We start from the raw sequence: 13,610 nt of genomic DNA on the forward strand, positions 1-13,610 counted from the left end.
TCATGCTTAGTGGGGCATAGGGAGTATATAATTGTCATAAGTTAACAAACTCCATCAGCTATCTATCTGACATAAGTTGATCCTATCTGCTGACTAACTCAATCAACCGGCTGACTTAGAGGTTGTTTGATTGAGCTTATAAGCTCTTCAAAATAACTTATAAGTCGTTTGGGAACTTATAACCTCCTTCAAAGTATTTGACAAAATAAGCTCATAAACAGTTTATAAGCTCTAAAAATAAGTTTCAAAAGCTTATGAGCTCCCAAAAATTAAATTCTTCTACCACAACTTATTTTTTCATAATCTTATATGCAACAATCATTTTACAAATATTATTCAACTACAATTTGTTATTTTCATCATATACCATTTTAAGTTCATTTCTGTTCCATTTTCTCTTTCTAGCTTATAAGCTTAATTATCGAAACACTTAAAAAACTTATAACCTTTTTAAAACCTACATCGTATATATTTTTGAAACATCTTATAAGGTGGTGAAGCTTAATTATAAACTCTTTAAAATAAATATAGCTAAACTACCTCTTAGTTAATCTTTTTAACTGACTGACTGAACTGATTGAAGCCCAAAAATTTCAGTAGGCCCAAATGTCATGGGCCAGTCTGATCCAAAGTCGGGCCGGGCCCATCTTAACATCTCTACCACCAATGAAGCGAAGTGGAAGTGCAGTCACGCACATATACAAGCATATCTAATCTATATATTACTAGACAGCAAAACCGCCTTCAACTGACAGTCTCACAGCTGTAAAAATATTGTTTGCTATGTGTCAAGAATCATCAAGAAATAAACTAAATAAAAGGCCAAGTTTGAGAGTGATTTTTCTTGCATGTGATGTGACACACAAATTAGAAGAAATGAGCAATGAAGAGCAAAGATCATGTCATGATCCAAATACACCAACTTCCCCAATATTTTGTACAGGAGAATCCAATTATAACAAGTTTGAAGTTGAAGGCCCCTCATTTCCATCACATAGTGAAGATACTACTTCTAGTAGTTTAGAGGAGAATAAGGAAACGCCACGTGGCGAGGTGAGCTACTCAGAATAGAATCTAGCTAGGATATATATGTAGATTCGTTTTTATCTTTTGTCATTGAATTGTGTGAATTGCAGTTGGAGGAAGATGAAGTGAAGGAAGATTCTGATTCGAGTGATGATAAAAGCAAACAGCAGAAGAGAATTCGGTCTACTAAGTTACATAACCACAATGAAAGGGTGAGCCTCCTTTAATTTGTTTCTAGTCATCTTCTTAGTTTTTTATTTTCGTCCGTCCACAAAATATCGTTCTACTCCCTCCGACCCTCAAACATCTTCCTCTTTTTCTATTTTGGTCCGTCCCTCAAACATCTTCCTAACATATTTTTAAAAATAATTTTATTAATTATTGCTCTTAATTATAATTTCGCTTTTTGTGGGACTCATTCTTCACTTTCACTAACTATTACTCTTACCATTTCACTTTTTATGGGACTCATTCTCCACTTATCAAGTACTCCATACAATTAATTTTTATTAAAATTCGTGTCATTTTTTTTTAGGAAAATGTTTGTGAGACGGAAGAAGTATTTTTTTTAGATATAATCTCAGTAACAATAACCCTTAAAATTCCACATCTTTACCTAATATTGTCATTAATGGTAATGGACCCATAAACCCACTAATTATCACTATTTTTTCTAATTCATTGAACCGTTTCTCTTAAAAGACACATCCAAACAATATAGACTTCAATTTGTAAATAGCTAAGTCTAAGGTTTAAATTTCATCGCTCTGCTCTTTTCTAAGTAAAAAAAAAATAGTAATATATAGCTAACATTGTTTAAAATCCGTATCCCCTTAAATGAGAAAGATGTTTCGTGATTGCATCTATTATAGTTGTCTTGGGTAGTTTGTATCCCATGTGAGATGTGGCACACATGATCACATAAATTTGTATAAATACATATCGATCATTTATTTGGTAAAGAGCCTTGTAATTTGAAGCAAATAAGATACTAGGGTGTTATAAATTTATTGTAGGTTCTTATCTCCCGTGACCATCGAGTCCAAGCAAATTAGTGTGTTCTTAAAGCATTTTTGGACATCGGATTGGTAGTTATATATCACTAGTGTACCTCCCGCGCTATGCGCGGTGAATGTGAATTTACACTTGCGTAAAATGTGCCTATATTTATTTTGTGATATTAATATAAACTAATAAAATGATACCAAAATTATTTCTGCAAAGTGATTTAATATTTTAATATAATAAAATGATACCAAAATTATTTCTGCAAAGTGATTTAATATTTTAATATAATCAATGTAATTTATACAAAAATATAACATGCGTCTATATAATAGATATTGTATCACTTATATAGGGAGATTCTATAATTATACAAATTAAACCAGATTTATCGTATAAAATAAGTTTTATATGAATTTGTTATGTAACATTATGGATTTGGTGTGAAAATGATGAATTAAAAAAAAATCACCCTATGAAATTCAAACTCTAGACCAAAAATTCATTCAGCAAAGCTATAATTTCACCAAAAATCTTCATGTATAATTTAAGAGATGAAAATTGTTGCTATTAAGCATATTGCTCATTGACAGACTATATCTCAACACATATTTTTGAGATATTAATAAACACGTAAAGATATTTGAACTTAATTTAATACCTATCAAAGATAATTGTATAGATACAAAAAAATACATACATTAATAAAAAATAAAGAAATTGGAGAAGCCTCAATTGCAAAATTTAAAAAGATTCGATTTTTTATTTAAAAATGTATAAAAATGAGATCGAAATTACAAAATGAATATAAATTCATGATTTATGTTGTAATTTTTTTAGAACAATTGATTATAATCCCTTCTTAAAAAAAGAACAATTAATTCTAATTTGAATGTTTAAAATTTTTTGTAACTTATGCATAATTTTTTCCATTTAACTTTTAATTTCATTAAATTTCAACATATTTAGAAAACCTAACTACATAATAAGTAATAACTAATTTTCCTGTTTTGGTTAATTTACTCCACGTTATTTATTTGTTGCTAGATTTTAATCTATAATTATTTTAATATTATTTAATTTATATAAATGATTAATTACTTCAATAAAAATAGATACACTATCATTATTTAAAGAACGTTAACCATATATATATGTGTGTATTCAAAACAATTAATGAAATAAACCTAGATAATTTTGAAATATTATTAATCAAAAGATATATAAATTTATTTACATATTCGCCAAAATAATTGTTATGATTTTTTAAATATAGCATGCATTAAAAGTAAAAATGTTTTATTTAAAAACCAACAATAATTCTACATAAATTCAATGATTATAATTAGAAAGGATAATTGCAAAATAAATTATGAATTGAGTCCCACTTATTTCGAACTCATGAAGTTGTATACTTATTTTTCAATTACATCCTCAATTTTAAATATTTCCAAATAAATACTAAGTTTTTAATATTTACAATTGGGGCTTCCCAACACAAAATTGAAATAAGTGTTTGGGAAAATACATGTACATGCAATTATAATTTATAATTTTAAAAATAATTAATATATCTAATTAGTTGGATGAGATTATTGAGTTATCGGTTCATAAGAAATCGTAACGTTAATAATTACATAATGTCCTATTAATAATTTTTAATAGTATAAAATAAATAGAAATACATCATTTAAAAAATTAAAATATTAGAATTATACAAGAATAGAAATTTGTTGAAGTTTGAAATACAATATATAGTTTGAAGAAGAATAACTACTTTATTATGTAATAGATTAAAACAAAACTAAATAGATAATAAATATGCTAATTCTCGACAGTTTTAACTTTTAAAGAGATTAATGGGTAACCAATTTTGACAGTTTTAATTTGTTAGTGGGTAATTTTCACTCCAATTCCAATTATATCCTTGCAATTGAATTAAATTATATTTACTTTGCTTTTTATATATATAAAGATTTTGACTTTTGTGAGACGAAGCACTCTCCTGTGCAATCGGTTGCACCGTACAATTGGTTTCTGAATGACACTACTTCAACATACAAATAACACTTAAAGATCTTTAAGTGTTATTTGTATGTTGAAGTAGTGTCATTCGAAACAAGTGTCATTTCCCGAATGAAATAGTGTCATTCTGGCAACAGTTGCACGGTGCAACCAGTTGCAAATGAGTATTTGTGTTGTGGAGGTTGAGGGATTTGAAATTTTCTAAATGGAGGTAGAACACTTTTTAAAGACGAAAACAAGCATTTTAAACTCGATATAAGTAAATTAAAGAGACTTGGTGTACTCAGAATATTTCTAGATAAACTAATTATGTTTAATATGGATATCCATATCAGAATATTTGATTTCAAAAATATTTGGGTACAATGTGTATGACAGTTGAGGAGGCAGAGACTGAAGGAAAAAATGAAGGCTCTTCAAGAACTCATCCCCAATTGTAGTAAGGTAGAATTGTGAGTTCTAATTGTGCGTGTATGTGTGTCATTTTACTTGACATGTTCTGATACTATTCTCGATTTCAAGAGAGACAAATCATCCACATTCGATGATGCTATAAAATACATCAAGACACTGCAAAATCAAGTTCAGGTAACTCTCTCTCTCTCTCTCTGTCTCTCTCTAAGGTTTTCACACACGTTCCTGTCTGTTTTGGCATGATAGGAGATGGCAAGGGGAGGAGGTTACTCAACATTCAATTCTCCACAGACCATGATTTCAAGCCCTGCACCATTCCTACAAACCTGCCCTCCCATGACTGGAATATTACACGAGAATAGAATGAGAATGGGAATGGAAACAACGGCCACGTTGGATTTCCCGACGAGCCACGTCAAAGTTCCCAATCCATATTTCTTGCCGTCGCCAGCTGGCTTGGGATTGCCTGCACCGGATGGATTCTCAGCAACTCAAAGTCCATTGGACTTCACTTTGTGCCCCACCAGCTTAGACTCTCACGGATCAAGATCCGTGACGAGCCCTTCCTCACAAGGGACCACGAGTGAGGTCCGTTTTTCCCACTCCAAACTCTTCATGAGCAACTATTCCTTTTTTACTACTATTCTTTATTTGGAAATTCCAGCAATCGAGTGCGACGAAGAGGGAGTCGACTGCGAGGGTGCTGCCGAGTAAAATAGTTCAGCCTCATCACTGCAAGGAAGAATAGTAATATGCTACATCTTTTTCCCTAGCTCTTTTGGGACGATTCAAGTATTCTTACCTGGTTATCCATGATTAGGCATCTTCAAATATCTGACATATGAGCTATTTTCATATCTCAAGTTCAAATTCTTTTCTTGCCACAGAAAATTGGAAATCAGAAGCCCTAGTTTGCCACTGATCTTCTCTGCCTGCAGCAAATGCTCTGATGTTCATCAGCGGTTTGACGAGGAACGGGTATGGTATTTTCCAATGGCAGTGTAAGATTGATTTGGCTCAAGAACATGAATATATGCATGTTTAGAGGGAAACCATCCAAACATAGCCAGAGAATTTGTCAGTTTATTAGTTTAGCTCTATGTTTCATGAACATTATGAACATCTATGCATTTTCATTTCATCAATTTACGACAACAACTAAATCCAACACCAACAGAGGATTGAATGGAATTTGTTTCAGATATCCAAATTCCCAGAAATTGGGTAAAAAAAGCATCAAGCCCTAATTCTTGTGTGCAGAAATTAAACTGCAAATGTGAACCGAAAATTTTCAAAATGAGGGAGTATTATTGCTCACTGGGTATCAATTGAAAGAAGAATCCGTTCAAATCTTCGCAGTCTGTTAATTCCCAGAAAAGGACTGGGACGACTGGTCCTTATTTGATCAAATGAAGTGTGTTGTTCAGTCGCAGGCCGCCCCCAGGAAGGTGAGATATAAACTCAGGGAAGTGTGCGCTGATAGAGAGGTAAGGCACCGAGTGCTTCACGCTCAGCTGTCTCTCTCTGAACCTGCAGATTCAAGGGTCAAATACTTTCTACAAGAAAACACCATAACAGAAGTAAATGGAAACAAGAACATGAAAAATTAGAGGCCAGAATGGGGAATTCATAGTACAACTTTGATAAGCCACCTTCCATAAACTTCCTAACCATTTCATTTTCCAAGAAAACATAATGGGGAATCTATAGTGCAAGTGTGCAACTTTGATAAGGCAGTTCCTGCCTCGATGTCATCTATTTACTAGTCAGACAATATAAGAATTTTAAGACTATTCCATAAATAATCTCAGGCAAGTTCAGCCGTGATCAGAAAGATACAAACAAGAAGTAAGATGATGACATCAGCAGATTACAAAACTAAAAGGCACAAACAAGGAACAGCATGATTGAAGCAAAACTAATTTCTCAGTAATGGCTGAGTGGCACTGGGTTTTGGAAACAATTTTGCATGGCAATCAACAACCTTACTGATGGTATACTGAAGTGGGATAACATAATATAGTCCATCATAGAGAAGTACGACCATTATATTATACTAACAAAGTGAAAAGTGCAAAACAAACTGGGCATTGTAGAAAACCATTCAAAATTAGCATAAGGTGGAGCATTGAAGTGGTACATAGAATAGAAGTCATATATCTAAAACCCCATGAAAAATCTAGAAAACTGTGGACCTTTCAGAAAAATACCACATTCATCACCCAAAAAAGTAATAAGAGACACTTACAAGAGCCAGCATCTCCTGTAGATAGGACCTAAATGGAGTTTGCATAGCCTGTGAAAGAAAAATAAACAAGATAAGTTAATCAAACATTTGCTCATAACACTAAACTTTCATCAATGCAAAATACGATTGAGTATGAAGAACATTGACAAGCATCTGCTAGAGCAATGTTACACAAGGATCTTTCTATAAAAATTCATGAATTCATTAGAGAATCGGGCTAATGTGGGCACGGCGGCTTGTTATACAGGATTACATTGCCGCACCACGACCCACTATGCAATGAAAATATACAATCAATCAATCACTTACCCAATCAAAAAGGCGCACATGAATATCAACAAAGAAGGCTGAAGATTCTAAGGCTAAATATCACATTTTAAAAACGAAAAGTAAACAATTTTGTTTTCATAACATTGAACTTATATTTCCAGATACCCAATATGAATGCACATGCATAGAAAATAACAAACTTATTTCATATATTCGCATCCCCGTAGCGATTAGAGCCAGCTCCAATAACAGCAATGGGCACACACAAACACAGACGCGCAAAGTATCAAGGAATCATCGAATAGAAATCAAAACAAGCTCAATCCAATAAAACAATTCACCTGAAGATCTTCCGGGAGATACTGGTGCTTCATGGAGAGATCCATGGCGCGCTTGAGGCGTTGATTCCTGGCGTCCACAACCTGCTTCGGGAGACGATCCAGCGCCTGCTTCACATCCAGGTCGTACATCGGATCGTGCAAATCATCATACCGTAGCCCTAGGTTTCCACATCAAAAACTCATCAACGCCCCCAAACACACGCAATACATGTGTACAAACAATAATTGGTACCGTATCTGCTAAGGCGAGTCTTCAGGGTTTTCATGTGCAGTGCAGCCAGGGGGTTGCGCTTTGGATCTACGAGCCATTTGGACAAGGTCGACGCCATTTTCCTCTCTCTCTCTCTCTGCTGATTTTCTTTTTAATTTGATTTGTGCGTTGAGTTTTTCCGCTTTGATGATTTGTGAACAGAATTTTGCAACATTTCCAGCGATATTTTAGGGATATTATGTGGAAGCGACCTACTATGAAATTGTGTAGAACCGTAGAAACGCGAACTGAAGAGGAATGCAGGTAAATTTTCTACAGTTTTTACAATACAATGGCACTGGCACCCCGATAAGACAAGATAAATAAATAATCTTACCTTATTTAGACATCATTATGTAATACGGTTTGGCACAGTTTTTAAGAAAAAATATTATTGAGAATGGAGGAAAGGTAGTTGAGTGTATTGTAAATGATGAAAATATGTTATAATTAATATTGAGAGTTGTGAAAAGTGAAAAGTAAGAGTAATTATAAGTCGTGGGTATAGTTCAAAAATAGGTAGAAATTTTTTTTATGAACGTCCCAAAAAGGAAAGATAGGAAGTTCTTTCGTGGACGGATGGAGTATATAAATAATTGTTTATATAAAAATAATACTCCCTCCGTCCCACTTCAAATGTTCCATTTTCTATTTTGGGTTGTTTCACTTCAAATGTCTCATTTCTTTTTTTAGCAATACACTCTCTCTATGTACTTAATATTTAAATCATTTCCACCAATCCACTTTATCTACTTTATCTATTTTATACACATTTCTTAATCTCCGTGCCCAAAAGAAATGAGACATTTGGAGCGAGACGAATAGAGTATCATATAAATAAATAATAGGAGTAGTAATATAAAATATATACCCGTCAAATTTCAACCGGTTATATACTTGTCATTATATAATACGGTTTGAGATTCTTAGTTTCTTCTTAATCTTAGGTCCTACGTAGCTTCATGATCAGGGAGCTTTATTTTAAATCTCTGCAATTCTAGAGCCTTTAGTATAAATTTAAACATGGAAATCTATTCAGTATGGAAATCTCAAACTAAACGTAGAAACTTCATTTATAATTATCATACTTTCTTTATTTTTTTTTTACTTTTTCTTTTTATTCTTATTTTTATCTTTCTTTTTTTTCTAAAAAAATATTTTTTAATTAATAAAAAAATATTCAATATACATATCACATTAAAGATCATGGAAAAAGCTTTAATTTGATATATAATATGTAAATAAAAGATTTAAACTTAGAAATTCATACATGCTAGAAGTTTTAAAATAAAACATTTTGGGGTAATTGCTCCTAAATACATTATTTTTTCCCATTTTTTGGAATTGCACATCACCTTTAAAATCCACCTGATAATACATAACCTTTCTTTTTCTTCTGGAATTGCACATGGTCAGCCAATCACCAACCGGAAAAATGACGTGGATGCCGGAAACGCCACATATGCACGCCGAAAAAAAAATAATTGATGTGGCAGCCAAGTAGGATTTTTTATTTTTTTTTCTATTAAATTCGAATTTTCAGAATATAGAATTAAAGCATTAATTTCTCAAATCTCCAATTTTCCCCTAAATTCCCTAGTTTTACAATTTTCCACTTTTTACAATTGTCCTAGCGTCCAGACTTGAATTTCGATCTGCTCCACAATTGCCCTAGCGTCCAACGATTTGCTCCACATTGCCCTAGTTGCAGCGATTACACCAACACCAAGAAAGGCTTCAACTCCGTCGATTACACTTGCTCTAGCGATTACACCAACACGAACCAGCGGCGAAGGCTTCGGCGCACGCGACGAATCGGCGACCAACTCTGGCGCACGGGACGAACCAGGCAGGGAGACGAACGTGTCGCCGTTGATTTAACTTAGATTGCGATATTTCCCCTAACATCAATTGCTAATTTGCATAGATTCCACAAACTCAATTAAAGCGAACAAGCCGGCTATTTGAATTATTCATTATGCATTTGGCGTGGGTTGCTTTCTTTATCTAGGACCTACTATGTTGAAAACTTAGTTGATATAATCATTTTTTGGCTGGTTTAAATGCATTTATTGTTGTCGTGTTGTTGATTATGGTAGAACTGCATGAATGATGAGAAATTGTTGTTTCCGTGGGATCTAGTGAGGGAAGGTTGCGATCAGCGATGTCAAGAGGCCAACCATCGGGTTCGGCGCAAGCCGATAAAGATCCGTTCGTTCGACAATTTGTTGCGAATGGGGAAATTGTAAAACTAGGGGATTTAGGAGAAAATTGGGGATTTGAGAAATTAATGCCTTAATTCTATATTTTTGAAATTTGAATTTAATAGCAAATAAAAAATAAAAATAAAATCCTACATGGCTGCCACATCAATTAATTTTTTTTTTCGGCGTGTATATGTGGCGTTTCCGGCATCCACGTTATTTTTTCGGTTGGTGATTGGCTGACCATGTGAAATTCCAGAAGAAAAAGAAAGGTTATGTATTATGAGGCGGATTTTAAAGGTGATGTGCAATTCCAAAAAATGGGAAAAGATAATGTATTTAGGGGCAATTACCCCAAACATTTTTCTCTCATCTCTCTCATTTTTTGTTGGGAACTTTATGAAATGTTATAATCCTTGTTTTGATAATACCAAAATCAGTAGGTTTTCCTTGTAATAGACTAGAACTGTTCGAACTCAAGTGTTAGAGTTCTTTTCTAGTTTAGGTGTTGTTCTGAAGACTGAAGACTGAAGTTGCCGACTGATGTAACGATTAAGGCAGAGTCAAATACTGGTATTTGACTGACCAGTCCAAGAATCAGTTACGATTGATTACTTAATGCGAGCCACGTGGATTCAGCGGACTGATACTAAAATCAAGTATCAGTTAAACATTCTTCCTCGGACTGAAGCTCCAAAGCTTAAAGGAAGCCACACACTCCAGAAGTACAGCCGCATTAAATGCAGAGATTTCGAGGATCGTTCTTTCTCTGCAGAGCCTTCCTTTTTGGTGATTACCTTTTCAGAGACGTCGTATCTTCTGCTCTCAAAGTAGTCGTTCTCACCAAACAAATGAACCTCGAAGATTGAAGCCTCAGCAAAGTTCAAATCTATCACCAACGGATGAATTCTTGAAGACCATTTTAGCCAACGGATCTGTTCAAGACCTCTCCTATAAATAGAGCTCGAATATCACATCAATCTTCACCGATTCAACTACACAAGCTGAAATGCCGCCGTATTCGTTACTCAGCAATTCAAAGTCATTCCAAAGTTTAAATCGAAGAAGAGAATCACAAAGCCAAAAATCAGTCACTGCTGATTACATATATTCTCTTAGAACTTAGGCAAATATTGTATATCCAAAGCCTAGGTATAACTGATTACAGAGAACCTGTTCTTTGTAATCTAGTTGGCAAGTTTTCGAACCTCTTTTCAACCGACCGAATCGAGAGTTTGAGCCGAGAGGAGTTCAGACCAGTGTTCTGACTCCAAGAGATCTTAGTTTTTGCGGAAATGCATAGTTTTGTCTCAGTGAAGCTAAGAGTGAGAAATCCAACCCAGTGTGTTGGTACTGAAGATTAGATCTTCGGTTGTTTAGGCTTGCTGTGCACCCGTAAGCACAAGCCCAATGAAGTTGTCAGTCTGATCAACTGCCTGTGGATGTAAGAAGTGTTTTCTGAACCACGTAAAAATCTCTTTGTTGTTTATCGCTTTCAGTATTTACTTTCCTTATCTGTGCCCAAACGTTTTATCAACTGAAACTGATTAATAGCAAAGTGAAACATAAACCTTGACAACTTGTTTAATCACAACGGCTATTTCGAAAGAAAAGTTTTTCGCTGCCAGTAATATTAATCTAACTGATAAATCTCTGAATAGTCAGTAAGATTCATATTACTCATCTTTTTTACAAACTCGACTGAAGCCTAACGTGTATCAGTTACAGTCTTTGACTTAACTGATAACTCTTCATTGAAGAGTATTCAGTATCAGTCGACAACCTAAGCTTTACCTGATGAGGAGTAATATATGCGGAACAGAGGAATGACGTTACCAAGGGAATCACGGGGAACAGCGAGATGGTTTTCGCCAGAGGAATCATACTCGCCAGAGGAATCACACTCGCCAGAGGAATCACACTCGCCAGAGAAATCATACTCGCCAGAGGAATCACACTCGCCAGAGGGACCACCTTCGCCAGAGAGACCGCTCTCGCCAGAGGAATGTCCTTCGCCAGAGGAATCACCAGGAACGCGGAGAAATCTCCCGCGTGAAGGCGATTTTACGATTATGCCCTCCCGATCACGCAAGACGCATGCTCCAGTGCTGATTTTACTATTTTACCCCTTATATGTAATCTATAAATATCAGCATACGTGCTCCTTTGTAACTTACGCTATCTTTTACTCTCAATACAACAGCAGCTTTTCTCTCGTTCTAGCATTCCGATTACTTCCTTTGTCTTCTCCGATCAATCGAAACTAGGTATAACTCACGATCCATTCACAATTCACCGATTAGATAGACACCCACCCTCTTATGTTTCACCATTACCAAAACTCTATTTACTGAAAAAGGTTGTGAAAGTTTGTTTTCGTTTGAAAAATATCCTATAGGTGTATTTCTCCCCCCCCCCATACACCTATTCGAGACCCCAAGGGACCTAACATTTTTAGACAATATAATTTTTATTGTATTTAAATATATTATATATACATGTAATTATTTAATTCATGAAATTCTAATACTTGGTGAAATAAAATCAATAAAACTATTCAAAAGTATATGTGGGGATTTGAGAATTTATTGACTTAATTCTATATTCTTTAAACATACATTACGATTTTTATGTTTCAATGATATTCACGATCTTAACTTTTAATCTAAATTAGAAAAATGATTATAAATGAGCTTGGGGTAGTAAGTGGGTATTATTATACGAGTTCGGGAAGAGAACGAGTTGTAAAATCATTTTTTTTATTATATTTGAGATTGGTATGAGTTTATAAATTGGAAATTGGTTCAAACATTAATCGATATGACTACATAATTTTTTTTTTACTTTTTTAATCTTAATTTTGTTACTTAGTTTATTTATATTAATATTTACTTTGTAATGTCGATTTGTCAATCAATTAGTGTAACAATATATTTTCATAAATTCAAATAGGTTCAATAGTGAGTATAATATACATGTTTGAGATTAGAATTAATAGTAAAATCACTTTTAAGTTGTTTATGACATGTACATGTATATTTATATAATCTAGACGGGTTTTGGGTAGTTGAACTCTAGCCTTTTTATTCTAATTGCAAATCATAAATAATTTAGAATATCACATGTATTTTGATTTACACTATTTATTAAGTTTGACAAATAAATAAGGTTTTGAAAATAAATAATTTTTTGTGATAATAAATGTTTAGAATTATTAAGATGTTATTTAATATAAACATCAAATTAAATAAACTATTTTGTATTAATATAACATTGTAATACCTTTTCGATTTTGGTGGTAGTAAATGTTTAGATTATTAAGATATTATTTAAATACTAAATATTACTATTGAGATTGAACATGGATATAAAAATATTTTACATAATTGCGTGTTATTAATACATATTACATGCAATATAATAATATATAATAATATTGTTTTAATACTTCGTATAATATTGTAGTACATTTCCAATCTTGTGGTAGTAACTGTTGAAATTATTAATACTCCCTCTCTGTCCCCCAAATAACTTCCTAAGAGAAAAATGTACGATTTTAAGACAAAGTTGTTGAGTGTATTGAAAGTGGTAAAAAATTGTTATACTATGATTATTCACAATTAGTTGTCAAAAGTTGTAACTAAAAGATAAAAAAAATGTAGAAATAAAAAGACAAAATAAAATATAATGATCTGGTCATGTGCATAGTGCACAGGTCAACCTTAAACAATTCATTCTCTCTCTTATTAATAATAAATAATAGTATAATAAAATATATTTTAGGTTGAAGTATGTTATTGATAAAATATAGTAGAAAATATTTTTTA

At 33.2% G+C, this 13,610-nt stretch overlaps 2 protein-coding genes across 2 annotated transcripts; one reads left to right on the forward strand and one right to left on the reverse strand.

Annotated features, from left to right (window-relative positions):
- Positions 1–876: 876 nt before the first annotated feature.
- Positions 877–5,184, forward strand: LOC131026101 (transcription factor PIF1-like). The gene is made up of 5 exons (XM_057955874.1): positions 877–1,053; positions 1,137–1,238; positions 4,435–4,500; positions 4,579–4,644; positions 4,717–5,184. Exons 1-5 carry the CDS (start codon positions 877–879, stop codon positions 5,182–5,184), a joined length of 879 nt encoding a protein of 292 aa, XP_057811857.1.
- Positions 5,185–5,583: 399 nt separating this feature from the next.
- On the reverse strand, positions 5,584–7,849 carry LOC131024998 (cytochrome b-c1 complex subunit 7). Its single transcript, XM_057954597.1, has 4 exons — positions 7,562–7,849; positions 7,330–7,487; positions 6,719–6,766; positions 5,584–6,000 (listed from the first exon to the last, which is right to left on the reverse strand). The coding sequence occupies exons 1-4, from the start codon at positions 7,656–7,658 to the stop codon at positions 5,932–5,934; spliced, it is 372 nt and encodes a 123-aa protein (XP_057810580.1). The 5' UTR covers positions 7,659–7,849; the 3' UTR covers positions 5,584–5,931.
- Positions 7,850–13,610: the final 5,761 nt, after the last annotated feature.

This window comes from Salvia miltiorrhiza, chromosome 5, assembly GCF_028751815.1.
Source record: "Salvia miltiorrhiza cultivar Shanhuang (shh) chromosome 5, IMPLAD_Smil_shh, whole genome shotgun sequence".
NCBI classification, from domain to species: domain Eukaryota; kingdom Viridiplantae; phylum Streptophyta; class Magnoliopsida; order Lamiales; family Lamiaceae; genus Salvia; species Salvia miltiorrhiza.

What these genes read in the sequence shown, in the direction of transcription:
- LOC131024998 (XM_057954597.1), bottom strand. Translation starts at nt 7,658, where the DNA reads ATGGCGTCGACCTTGTCCAAATGGCTCGTAGATCCAAAGCGCAACCCC. An exon ending in GACTCGCCTTAGCAGATACG is followed by an intron (nt 7,488 to 7,561) that starts GTACCAATTATT and finishes GTGGAAACCTAG; the next exon opens with GGCTACGGTATGATGATTTG. An exon ending in ATCTCCCGGAAGATCTTCAG is followed by an intron (nt 6,767 to 7,329) that starts GTGAATTGTTTT and finishes TTTCTTTCACAG; the next exon opens with GCTATGCAAACTCCATTTAG.
- LOC131026101 (XM_057955874.1), top strand. Translation starts at nt 877, where the DNA reads ATGAGCAATGAAGAGCAAAGATCATGTCATGATCCAAATACACCAACT. An exon ending in AGGAAACGCCACGTGGCGAG is followed by an intron (nt 1,054 to 1,136) that starts GTGAGCTACTCA and finishes TGTGAATTGCAG; the next exon opens with TTGGAGGAAGATGAAGTGAA. An exon ending in TACATAACCACAATGAAAGG is followed by an intron (nt 1,239 to 4,434) that starts GTGAGCCTCCTT and finishes TGTGTATGACAG; the next exon opens with TTGAGGAGGCAGAGACTGAA.